This window comes from Pleurodeles waltl, chromosome 2_1 (genome assembly GCF_031143425.1).
Source record: "Pleurodeles waltl isolate 20211129_DDA chromosome 2_1, aPleWal1.hap1.20221129, whole genome shotgun sequence".
NCBI lineage: Eukaryota > Metazoa > Chordata > Amphibia > Caudata > Salamandridae > Pleurodeles > Pleurodeles waltl.
Window position 1 is genome coordinate 303,336,861 of NC_090438.1, and position 13,807 is coordinate 303,350,667.

The 13,807-nt window shown below is 42.7% G+C and overlaps 1 protein-coding gene across 2 annotated transcripts in view; it reads right to left on the reverse strand.

Annotated features, from left to right (window-relative positions):
* Nucleotides 1–1,228: 1,228 nt before the first annotated feature.
* Nucleotides 1,229–13,807, reverse strand: part of DOCK11 (dedicator of cytokinesis 11) — a 1,108,606-nt gene continuing 1,096,027 nt past the window's right edge. For both annotated transcript variants that reach the window (XM_069212535.1, XM_069212533.1), the window contains one exon: nucleotides 1,229–1,773. In XM_069212535.1, coding sequence (XP_069068636.1) covers nucleotides 1,687–1,773 — 87 coding nt within the window. In that variant the 3' untranslated portion in view covers nucleotides 1,229–1,686. The remainder of the gene's footprint in view (nucleotides 1,774–13,807) is intronic.

Here is a 13,807-nt window from a genome sequence, read left to right on the forward strand (position 1 = left end):
TCTATATGTGGATATTGAGGTCCTAATGTGCTATGATTTTGCATCAGGGGAGCATCAATTTTCTGGCGCAGCCTGAGCGTAAAATCATTTTTGGTGTTTACTAAGATATGCAAAGCCACTTTGAGTGACACAATGCAACTCATTACACTGCCTTGAGTTACGTTGCACTGTGTATGTGTAACATTGATGGAGCATTGGAATTCCCATGCACCCACCTATGTCGTTTGACACACCTAGATTTACATTGACTTGTAAACATGGGTTTGCTCCAGAATGATGAATAAATATATTTATTTTTTCTTTATAAATATCTTATTTCTCCTTTTTATTTCCTCTTTCCATGTGTGATGATTTCTGCCTCTAAGGACTACTTTTGTACATGACTATGTCCCTTCCCACACAAAAAATCTTGCCCTTAATGCAGGCACGCTTGCAACATAGTGCAACGGTGTCTGCCTTGATGCTAGGTAGCACACTGTGCACCAGCACAAGGAGAGAGCTGAGATGCTCAATCTCTTTGCAAATATGGAGCATTTCTGCTCTCTCATTTTTTACGCAACATGGTGTAGCACCTTTTAGCGCTACATTGCATGAAATAATGGTAAATGTGCCCCTTTGATTTGCCACCATGTATTAATGACAGGTGTTGTTTGGAGAGCACTGTAGAAATCTAATTTCTCAAACCAATTATCATGTATTATGCATTGCAATTTTTTATAGATGTAAATCGGATTATCACTAGTCCCTTACCAATAAACATAATTCAAAGTATAGCTTTGTGCCAATAAAGATTTGAGTATACTGTGTTTGGGAGAGAAATAAGTTTGCAGACGTTCAAATGAATTTTAAAATATCCAAATGACTAAAATCATTTATTCTAAATGTTTGGGTGTTGAATGATGGCCCTGGTCTAAATCTCAAAGTTTAGTATCGCTCTTCGTTATGTTGAACAGATTTGTGAGCCTCTTGTGCACTTGGCCAGTTCATATTTTTAAAAAATGCCTTTTTAGTCACTTAAAAAGCTTTATGAAAATTAGCAGATCCAGCTTTGAGTTCATCACCAGCTAGCAATTAGATTAATTGGAATAACTTTGGGAAAGAAAATACATTTTCAATGTTTCCAAAATGCGCCTGGAAAGACACAGCGTAAATGCTGTGTGAAAACAGAATATCTGCTGAACAAATACATGAGGAATCACATTAAGCAAAACATTTATATATCATATACTGCATTTCGAATTTCATTTTTATTTTCATGTCAAGATCTGCATATGAAGGCTTTTGCGTTACAAATACCGTATGTGATGTACATGATATACTTTATTGTACCTTATTCTATAACTTTGGAATTATATTTGAAGCAGTCCACCAAAGTAGTAAAATACTAGTTTGACATAATGTTTAAATGCATATACTAAACAAACAATGTTTACAGGCATGGTGGTGATTTACCAGGCACTTCCTTGATACTCATATATATAACTATTTATATATATATGTATATATTTATAGATATTTACAAAAAATCAAACATTGCTACACAGCATAGGTGATTGTTGTAAGATAGGTGAACAAAAAAGAAAGAACAGCATTTAAACACTAACATTATTTGCACAGTGTAACATTTTCCTGAGAAGAATATCAAAGTCCGTATTGGCAGTTCATTTCCTCCATCCTGCTGAGAGATTAATCTGTTGAGGTTCCACTGATTGCACAAAAGACATGTAAAGTGTTCTGCATCCAAGAGGAATGTAAAGTATCTTCCTGAAAAATCTAGAGAAAAATAAAATGCACAGTAAATACATGAGCTGTTATTTTTATATTTCAAATGTCATAATTCCACATAGAAATATTCTAGTATGACTTTACCCGGTAGTCTTCAAAGCTGTTGTGTAACGCAGCATAAAAAATAAACAAATAAATGTTGGTTATTCATCGCAAACGTTAAGAACTTGCATAACTTTCTCTAACACCAGTTTTGGAACTTGCATTATACAAGATAAGTGCATAGTAGCAGACTGCAGTAAGATGATGTAAATTTGAATAACATAGAACAAAGAGAGTAAATTACACCTATTTAAGTATAGCACATTTGACGATCAAAGATAGTTGTTATCTGCTGTTCACTGGGTGCTGAAATGGCACCATATCATTCAAATACTTATATAGTCAAAAACCGAGATATGCAGCAATCGGTTGCAGCCAGTGCATTTTTTTACTCATGCTGCTTGAGTACTATTGATAGTTCTGAAGTAAAATCAAGTTCATGAAAATCAGGGAAAATGTTTATTCCATGGTACAAAAATGTATTGGTTAATGTGAAATCTTCTTGTTACTGTGATATGTATACACACTTTCTTTCAGATGGTTCACTCTTAAATGAATGCTTACATATGGTGCCATTGTGTACATGTGAGAATCATTGTCAAGATTGTATGCATGGTCAAGTATTATTTGCAATATGCAGGCAACATATAATGAAAACAGAATATTCGCTTTACATATGTTGTTGTGTTTTGTAATCATGTCATATATATAGTCCGTAGAATGAGGTTTTAGTAATCATGCAGTCTAGTATTTGAAGGAGAAATATACAATTAGCAACTTTCATTCTTTCCAAAAAGCATAACTCCAAAGCAGAGTTTCACTGACAAACACATAGTAAAGTGTGCAAATATGAACAATGGCCAAAATGCCTGGTATTTAGATGTGTCTTAATGATGGAAAGTGTTCTCCAATTTTAAAGCTTCCATAAAACTGAGAGTTTTACTGAATATTTCACCACACAAATTATGCATGTCCTCAAACGTTATTCATACAAACAAGCTAGGCATGTATTTTATTTGTCTCACCATTCCCATGGAGGTACATTATTCATCATATACAACATAAAAATCTAACCCAGGTACATTATTCATCATAGACAACTAAAAAATCTACCCCATATCGAAAGAGACATTTAAAAGGAGTTGTTTTTATTATAGCTTGGCACTTAACTGCACCGTGTGGAGGACTTGATTGCGATTGGCACCTATAAAATGTGTCTGATGGCACCACCGCTAGTCCCAGCATATTTACAATAGTTGTTTAAAAGTTATAGGGCGTGCCCAAAATATTTCAGAAAGAGCATTTCCACTTAAATATTTGTTATCAAATAGCTGTAAAAACAAAATAACTACACTAGTAAACAATATTTTGATTTATCAAGTTATTCAAATGTTAACTTCCCCTTATGAGAGATGCACATTTGTCACTGTTAGAAGTGGGGTCTCTAGTTCGCAGAGGTGTTCACCTTTGTCCAAATTGGGACCACAATCCTAGTCAGGGTATGTCACACACAATATTAATTATCCTGTGACCATCCTCTGGTAAGTTGGCACTAAGCAATCAGGCTTAATTTAGAAGGCAATTTGTAAAGTATTTGTGCAATAAATTATTCAGTAACAGAGTGAAAACACCACACAGGTTTAGAAAAATCTAAGATAGTTATCTGGTTAAATTAAGGTGAAAACGATAACGATTTAGTGAGCACAAGATGAGATATCACTTTTGCAAGATTAAAAAGATTCCTAAATCTTAGAAATCAAAAGTTGACTCTTAGTTTCACAAAGTACAGGGTTTGTGTAAAAAATAACACACACAGAGAAGGAGATGTGTGGAAAAATAGGGTGTGAATCGGAATTTCCGGTGCGGTACAGATGTTGCATCATTTCTTTCCACGCTACAAGGGGCTTTGTGTCGATTTCCAGCATGCTGTCTTGGTTCTTCACTGCAATGCTGGGATCTTTTTGACGCCCAGGGATGATGCGTGGAAATCCTGGGTGTGCGGGACAAAGTCACAGACGTTGCGTCGATCTGGTAGGTGATGCTAAAAATTTTCTGTTGCATTGCAGGTGCTGTGTCGATTCTTTACTCAGGAAGTCGGGCTGTGTTGTTCCGGTTCAGCGGTGCATCGATTCGGTAGGCTGTGAGTCAAATTTCCATCTGCAAGGTAGGCTCTGCATCGATTCTTCACTCGGGAAGTCAGGCTGTATCGTTCCGGTTCGGCTGTGCAGTGATTTTCTCATCGCAAGGCAGGCTGGGCGTCATTTGCGGCAGGCTGTGCATCGATTCTCGGCTCACAAGGAGTTCCTTTAAGAGATGAAGGCCCTCATTACGACCTCTGCCGTCTTCTTTGAAGACCGCTGAGGAACCACTGTGCTGAAGACCGCCAGTGCATGCGGTTTTCCGCGCAGCGTATTATGACTGCTGGCAGCCCTCCATCCTTTTTCGGACGGAGAGCCGCCAGCAGCCATACTGGCGGTCGACGGGGAAGTGGAGGTTGCTCCACCGCCCCGTCATCAGAACACCGCCCACCGAATCACGTCCCATGGTTCGGTGTGGCGGTGTTCTGGTGACGGGGGTACTGGCGGTGGAGCAGCCCCCATGGATCCCGTCCCCTCCTGGAGGATCAACGGACAAGGTAAATTGATCGTCCGTTAGGAGAGGGGGCTGGGGGGGATTGTGTGTTGTGTGTGTGCATGGGGGTGTGCGTGTGAGTATGTAGAGGGGGTGTGTGAGTGCATGTATGCATGCGGGGGTGTTGTGTGTTTGAAAATGTGTGCGTGTCTGTATGTCTGTGAGAATGTGTGCGTGTATGTCTGTATGTATGTGTGCGTGTATGACTGTGTGTGTGTCTGTTGGTATGGTTGTGGGTATGTGTGCGGGTATGTGTAATGGTGGTGTCTGTATGCATGTAGGGTGGGGTGTGTTTCAATGTTGGGGGAAGGGGTGGGGAGGGGCGTCCTGTCACCTTTGGAGGGTGTGAGGGGAGGACTCGGTGTGGGGATGGGGTTGGTGGAGACCCCTATCAGTGCCAGGGAAGGAATTCCCTGGCACTGATAGTGCCTACCTCCATGGATTTCATGGTGGTTCCAAACCACCCGAAATCCATGGCGGTATGCAGGGTCGTGATACCGCCAGCGGTCTGGTGACAGCCGCCGGGCTGGAGACCGAAGTCTTCAGCCCAGCGGTCGTCACAGCCCTGGCGGTCAGAGTGGAGAAGTGGCAGATGACCATGGTGGTAACCCCCATGGTCATAATTCAATTTTTTTTTCCGCCGGCCTGTTGGCGATATTATCGTCACTTCTCCCCCATCCGAAAGGGTCATAATGAGGGCCGAAGTCTTTTTGGCCCCGAGACTTCAAAAAACAGGAGGCAAGCTCAATTCAAGCCCTTGGAGAGCACTTCTCAAGAAAGTCAGAGGGCAGCAGGGCAGCAGTCCTTCTCAGCACAGCAGTACAGATGAGTCCTTTGGGCAGCCAGCCAGTTCCTCTTGACAGGTTGCAGGTTCAAGTTCAGAATTGTCTGATTTGGTGGGGTCAGGGACCCAGTTTATATATCCAAAAATGCCTTTAAAATGGGGGGGGACTTCAAAGAGTGGTTTTGAAGTGCGCAAAGTCCCCTTTCAGTACAGGTCTGTCTGCCAGGATCCCAGTATGGGGTTTGGCAGCCCATTGTGTGAGGGCAGGCCACTAGCTTTTGAAATGTAAGTGTCAGGCCCTCCACCCTTCCAGCCCAGGAAAACCCATTCAGTATGTAGATGAGTGCAAGTGAGACTGAGTATCCTATGTTTGTGGTTGTCTGGGTGAAATGCACAAGGGAGCTGTCAACTAGCCCAGCCAGATGTTGATTGGAGACAGGCTGTTAGGCACAGATGGATTTTAAGTCCAGAGAAATGCTCACTTTTGGAAAGTGGCATTTCTAAAATAGTAATATAAAATCGGACCTCACCAATTAGGAATTTCTATTACTATTCTGGCCATATTAAATATGACCTGGTTACCCCTTTCTGATCAGAATCTACCACTCAAACTGAATATGAAGGTAGCCCTAATGATAGCCTATGAAAGGAGCAAGCTCCACAGTAGTGGAAAATGAATTTAGGAGTTTGCCACTACCAGTACATATAAAACGCACCTGTACATGTCCTGCCTTTTACCTACATATCTCCCTGCCCTATGGGTTACATAGGGCTTACCTTAGGGGTGACTTATAGGTAGAAAAAGGGGAGTTTAAGGCTTGGCAAGTACTTTTAAATGCCAAGTCGAAGTGGCAGTGAAACTTCACACACAGCCCTTGCAATGGCAGAATTGAGACATGGTTAAGGGGCTACTTATGGGGTGGCACAACCAGTGCTGCAGGCACATTAGTAGCATTTAATTTACAGGCCCTGTGCACATGTGGTGCACTCTACTGGGGACTTACAAGTAAATTAAATATGAAAATTGGGTATGAGCCAATGTTACCATGTTTTTAGGGAGAGAGCACAAGCACTTTAGCACTAGTTAGCAGTGGTAAAGTGTCCAGAGTCCTAAAGTCAACAATAATGAGGTCAGAAAAAGAAGAGGAGGAAGGCAAAAAGTTTTGAGGTGACCCTGCAGAGAGGCCATTTCCAACAGTCACATAATCTAATACTGATTTACTTAATATCTGTGTTTGCAAAGAATCGAATTGCAATTAGCCATATTCCAGAAATGAGGAACAAAAGTTAAAAATATGGAAACTGTTAAACCACTAATTTGTATATATGCTTTGATTTCTTTCAGCAAAAAGAGAAACAACAATTACAAGCACTGCTTCTAATACTGAAGGCCCAAAACGTCTCTCTTTGAGATTAGAACTGACCTTGCAGATTTGCATAGGGTTGCCACACACTATTTCTGGCAATGACAACCTTATCATTCGTTCACTTTAAGTGAGATACACAAGCTAACTCATAAAGCTGTGAATCAGTGCATTATTATATATTGTAATAACCATTGACTCACAGAGGAAGAGGAAATACAGTTATCTGAATAAGCACTACTAACACCTGCTACCTAGAAATAAGGGCCAGGCAGAATCATTGCTTGTAGAGAAGACATGCATATATTTTGTAAGCAAAGTACGCTACTTTAACCAGTCTGCTTAATTATTAACTCTAAACTTAAAGGAGATTATGCCTTTCACATTGTGGATCAAATTTCAATCCACACAGATCCTAAGGGACATATTTATGAGAGGGTTGCGCTACATTTGCATCACTTTTTGTGATGCAGTGGCAGTGCAAACCTCTCACCATATCTATGAGTCCACACCAAGCCACTTTGTGTGGCTTTGAATGGCCTCATAGATATGGAGTAAGGCCAAGCAGCACAAGTTGCTGCCTTGCCTTACTCTGCACCAGGAAGGAATTCCATGGGTGTTGCAGGGGGTTTCTCCATGCAACACCCATGCATTTTGACACCCCCCAAATTTACCAAAAAACATAAACCTGGGGAAGCGGCAAATTTGTATGCCTACGTGAGGCACACAAAGTGGATAATGCCTTTGGGGATTGTTTTTGTGCAGGAAAGGGGACCTTTCTGCACAAAAATAATCCTGCATGCAACAGAGGCAGGCCTGCACCATGGTGCAAGGATGCCTGCATTGGTGCTAGGCTGCTGAAATGTCAGCAGCGCAGAGGCAAAGTACAGAAATGCACCATTTTGCATAAAAACTGTGCATGCCTGCACTTTGGCATAGGGCAGTGATGCAAGATGGCTAGCTGCTCTGCCTCACACCAAATCCCCATAAATGTGCCCCATAGTGTAAGAAAGTGGATTATTAGTTGGGATGGTCACTAATGTGTTAGGTGCAATAAAGGTTTTAGTAATTTAAACCGGAGCTCAGACCCTGGTAGCTATGGCACAGAGCAGGCAGGCTTAAATTTTAAAAAAATTTTTATAAAAATTGTAGGCGTATCAAAACAGTTAAAAAGCTGAAAACACAACCCAATAACAATGCAATTCATTTCTAAAATAGAGAAACATTGCATGAACAAAATAACATTAAAAAACCCCAGAAAAAGCCAAATAAGGGTAACCAGATATGTGGATTAATAGTTTTTTTAATTAAAAATAGCACCACAAAAAACTAAGTGTCAGTGCAATTCAATTGGTCACGTTGACCTAGGTGCAATTTGGATACATCAACATGGTTTGAGCCGGTCAGAGATTTTACCTTTGAACTTAGTCTTGAGAATGAAAGTCAAAGTCATTCAGCTGGGCAAGGCAGCAGGCTGAATCCGAGAATGACTTGCCCACATTGGATATGCATTGGGAGAGGTCCAGGTGAATTCGCTGGGAAAAGCTTTTAGTGGAAAAAAAACAAAATTTGCACCATTGAAAGTTCTCTTTCTAGCCTGATTCATTTGGCACCTTTGTCCAGTCAAGTATTCTATGTTCAGACGTAGTCACTTCTTTGGAGCTTGGATTCTTTCAGTGGGGCAAGCCTGCAGGCTCTAGCCTAGGAGGGCTCAATGAGACCAGATACTTTCCCTGAGAGAGTACCCAAAAATGGATTTGCTGTGGTGAGAAAGCCCTGATTGGGAAATCCCTGAATCTTCAACTTAGAGGCAATGCATCTTGGTCAGATCTATTCTGGCAGGATTGCCATGGTACTCTGGATGTCTTTGAAACCAGTCTCCAGGTTTTTGGGGGATTTTGAGGAGGAGTAGACTTTGACACAGCTGATGATCCCAGGCCCTCGACCTCAGCAACACCAGTTAGGGGCAAGAATCACTTCAGCAGAAGCCACGAACAGGGTCCGGAGCAGGTCCAGTTGGATCTAGTCAGCTGGGCTCTTCGGTAAAAGGCTTCTTGCAGCTTGTTGTAGCTCCATAGCATAACAGGAGGTCACCCAACTGACCCTTGGAGTCCACTGTTTCTCCTGGGTACTCGTAGAAGCAGGCCCAGTTCTTCAGGTTTCTTCACAGGTCTCAAATAGCAGGTACAGTCCAGCTTCTGTTCTTCCATAGGTCCAGAGTGTTCTGAAGAAGGTGTTGATGGTGTCAAATTATGTGTCACACCAGCTTGATGGTGTTGGTGACTCGTCGCCGCTCCCTAACCAATAAGGATAAGGTTCAAAGGGGTAATCTAGCCATCTGTTGTGGCAGCTCTTGTGTGCCCTACTGCAAACAATTCCACAGTGCCCGTCTCTGCCTTAAATAAAAGATCGTACCCCTCTCTCCGATTGTGCAGAGCCCGAGTCTCCAAACCAGAGTTGTGGCCATGGAACTGGGCAACTCTTCCTCTGTGGTCACTTCAAACCAGTTATAGGGAAAGCTCACTCACCACTGGGATTAAAGCCTGTGTGACTTGGAGAATAAAAAAGGGGCCTCTTCAGATGTCATCTGCCTATGAAAGTGGAGGCCCCTTAAAAGTTACATAAGTTTTTCGCCACTACCCAAATCATCATCCTGCCAGGGAAACTGAAACACCTCCCCTCAGCTTGGCCTTTGTCTCTGCTCTAGAAGGAGTTGCCACACCACATTCAAAGCTTGTGAACTCTGGAGTAAATTAGTCTTGAGAGTCTTTAGGCAAGAAAAATGTACCTTTCTACAAGTATGTTTTAATTAGTACTCATTAAATATCCAACTTCACTAATGAATTAGATGTTTAATAAATATTACAGAGTCCAAGAATGACATTTCTAGTAGTTTCCTAGTCGAAGACAGCATTATTAAATGTGATACTGCATCCCATTGCTCCTCCATGGAGCCAGCCTTGCTACAGTGAACATAGCTATTAGATGCTTGTGACCTTAAGGACGTGTAACATTACATTTCCACATGTCCTACTTTTAATTGCCATGCACCATACCTTATGGGTCTACACAGGGGTGACTTATTAATAATGAAAAAGGAAGGGTGTGGGCCTGTCAGAGGAGGGTTTTTTGATAGGTTGAAATAGAATTTTTAACTTACCACAATTAAGCTAGAATGGTAGACCTGAAGTCATGTCTATTACTATAGTGGATAGCACAATAGGTGCTGCAGTCCACTAGTGATATTTAGCTTACTAGGCTTCAGTACACATTGCACCACAGGCTAGGGACTTATAGGTAATTTAAATATGCCAATTAGCAGTAAAACCAATTTAACATGTTTTAGGGGCAGAGCACATGCACTGGGGCCTGGTTAGTAGAATTCCAGTGCACAGTGACACAACAACAGCATCCATCTTCAAGTGGCTACCTGACAACACCAGAAAAATGATCACCTAAGTCCTTATTACCAGCAGACTAGACTATGGAAACACACTGTACGCAGGCATAACTAACCAGCCCACAAGAAGACTGTAGGTGGCCCAAAAAACAGCAGCCAGGCTAGTCCTCAATCTTCCACAACGGATCCACATCACACCACAACTTAAGGAACTTCAATGGCTCCGGATACCAAAGTCCATCAAACTCTCAGATCTTTATTACTTCACTGGATTCATATGCAAGAGTGAGGTGCTACTAGTGGTGGAGAAGTGAAAGAATTGATCAGGACGAAAACTCAAAATACTAAATGTAGATTTTGTTGCAGACAATGGGCTATGTGAGTTTAGGATTATTTAAATCATAGATTAACATCTCACAGAATCGGGGCGCTTACAACCTAAAAAAGCATTTTCTAATGTACAAACTCAATTTTGCAATTTGGTAATCTATTTACTGAATTGCAAAATGGGTTTGCAAGGTGCTATTGGGACGGGGTGTGCCAAGGGCACCCGTTCCAAATAGTGAATCACAGTGGTATGTATGATTGTTTTGCAAGCATGAATGTGGTAAAAAAACAATCACTGCTACCACCAATTTCAAATTGGTGGTAACCCATTCTCAAACGGGAAGGGGTCCACTAGGGATCCCTTCCCTTTTGGGAACAGGGGCGCCAACATTTTTTCAGAGCAGGCAGTGGTCCCATGGACCGCTGCCTACTCTGAAAGAATACAAGGGAAACGTTTTTATTGGAATGCATCCCATTTTCCTTTGTTTAAAAAGCAGTCACATACAGGTGGTCTTCTGACCCCAGCAGGCCACCATCCCTTTGACTGCGGCCATTCCCAAATGGGTCACAAATTGTGACCTGCTTAATGTATAATAATGAGGCAGGTCCCTTGCAGCCCATTCTGAGACACTGTTGTATATCAGGTTTTGCGACTTGCAAATTACGAGTCGCTAAATCTCACAAATTGGGAGTCGCAAAACCTGACCTTCATATTTTTGGCCCTATGTAAGAAATTCATTTGTTGGTTTACTGGGGTGTGAGCGCAGGTCAAGCAACAGCCACAATCTCTTGCAGGGTAAATCATAAAAAGTCCCTAAATTAATCTGTGTTTAACACTGGGTAGCTGGGCACAAAAGCAGTCAGGCTGAACTTAGAGGCAACGTGTCAAATATTTAAGCAGCACACAAACAGTAATAAAGTGAAAACATAACAAAAGAAAAATCCCAAACCAATTCAGAAAAATATTTTGATAAATTATTTGGCAACACAATAACAAAAATCCAATCAAGAAAAATTGAATTATGACTATTTTAAAATGTTAGTGAAAGCTAGTGCCTAAAAGTTCAAAGCGCCAACTGCAGACATCTAGGGCCTCATTTCGAGTCTGGCGGGCGGTGAAAGCTGCCTGCCAAACTCTTTCGGATGGAAGACCGCCACTCCGGTTTTCCAAGCGCAGGCCCTGGTATGAGATTTCCGCTGGCCGAGCGGAATACTCACCACAACATTGACGGTGTCTCGTAATTGAGCCTGCTGCAATTTTTACGGTGCGTAGGGTGCAGCAGCACCCACTGCGCTTTTCATCGCCCATAATTAAGGGCAGTGAAAAGTGTGACAGGGCTGTCCAAGTGCATGGGCAATGCAGGGGCCCCAGTGGGGCCCGACACCCCGTTTCTGCCAGCCTTTGCATGACAGTGGGAGGGCCATGCAAAGGCTGGTGAAAAGGGGACTCATAATCCAGGGGGAAGTGCTGCTTGCAGTCCTGGTGGATTGAGACTGCCGAGCTGTCGGCTGGCGGCAACCTGGCGGTGCCGGCGGTCGGATGGTGGTGGCTCCGCCACGGTCGTAATGTGGAGACCTCAGTCTCATGGCCGCCAGGGTCATAAGGACGGCCCTAGTCTTGGAAGACTGGGTCAAAGTTTTTAAAAAATGGCTGACTGTGAGCACGGTTCAGATACAAGAAGTGGATTAGGTCTGGTCAGCGCCTACCTATAGACTTAGAAGAAATTCAGAGAAAAAAAAGACTAAGAAGATAAAGTTCAGTGGAACCAGGCCGTAGGAGTGGTCCGAGAAGAAAGCATTGTTGTTGGATGGCCCTGAGACAAAGCCTCATGGATATTTCTATGCTCAGACTTAGTTGCCCATGTGGAAGTCGAAGATCTCCAGCAGGATGAGGCAGAGGGCTGTTGACGAAAACAGATCTACAATGTCAGATACTTCTTTGGCAAAGAACTGCTCAAACAGATTTGCTGCTGCAGAGAAGAATGTAACTGAAGAAACTGCAAGTTAATCCGACTTGCGATGCACCGCACACGGATAGGTGAGTAGGCTGGTTCCAGTCTCCTCCTGGTTCTCAGAGAACTTTTGGGCCACAATTCTTCCAAGTCCACAGTTTTGCTTTTTGGCCATCTGGGCACCTTTAGCACCACAGCCAAAGGTTGAGGACTGGTGGGGCACCTCTTGGGGGGTTCAGGACTCACTCAGGCTTGGTCCAGATGCAAAATCAAGATGGTGTTTTTTTTAATGTTCCTGTGGCTCTGAACAAGTGGCTAGCAAACTAGCCCTTAGAGTTACTTCTGGGAGTACTGGGTGCAGGTGAAGATGCAGGGCTCAACAGCAGGGCTACCCACTGAGGGATCAAGGCAGACTCCAGGTGGCCGAGCCATCCTTCCAGGTACAGCAGCAGTCTGGCATAGTGCGTAGCGGGTCAGAGCAGCAGGCAGTCCTTCCACAAATCTAGTAGCGAACTAGAGAGTAGGTCTGAAGGGCCTATTTTTATACCCTAGTGCTCTTCCTCCGGAAGGTGAGAGAAGCTTCAGGAAAGGTTCTTTGAAGAGCATGGAATTTCCTCGCTGCCCTGCCCAGGCTCCAACCTATTCACAGTGACAGTCCAGGGTCTTTAAGCCCTTTGTGTGAAGTCTCTAAATAATGTTTTAGCAATATTGGCAAATTTAATTTCCAAATTTGTTTTCCACAGACTTAGCCTTGGTGTTCTTAAAGCCAACTAACTCAAAGCACTAAGCAGTATTTCATTCCAAAGTAACTTCTAATGTCTAGGTCGACAGGGGACATCACTTCTAGTCTTACCAGGACAACTTGAGCCGAAGAGATTAGTCACAGTTTGAAAATCAGAAAAGGTTTGACGATGTATACCAATTACACTAAGATCACGGGGCATTCATCTAAATACTTTGATTATGTAATTCTCATGAAAACTGTAAACTACAGTAAATGCTACTGGTAGGCTAGCATCATTTATTGTGCCACCCACTTAAGTAGTACTCCAAAACATGTCCCAGGCCTGCCATAAGTATTACACTGCAATGTCGACTTATCATTTAAACCCTGGCCTAACCTTAAACTCCCCTTTTATTACATATAGGTAATTCCTAAAGTAGGCCCTAGGTAGCCCCTAGGGCCAAGTAATGTGTAGTAAACGTTGAACATGTACTTTTAAATTTTACATGTCCTAGTAGTGAAAAACTCCTAAATTCATTTTTCACTACGGTGAAGCCTACTCCTCCAGTAGGATATCATTGAGGATTCCTTATTACATTTAATACGTTCTTATTCCTAATTGAGAGCGGGTCCTGGCTGAGGGGATGACTCCTCCTTGTTTTTCTCATTATCCCTCTGGACTTGCCACCAAATTGGGCTTTGTCCGGGGGCTGGGCATCTCCATTAGCTGGAGTGCCGTGGGGCATTGTAACACAAAGTCTGAGCCTTTCAGGCTCACTGCTAGGTGTTACAGTTCCT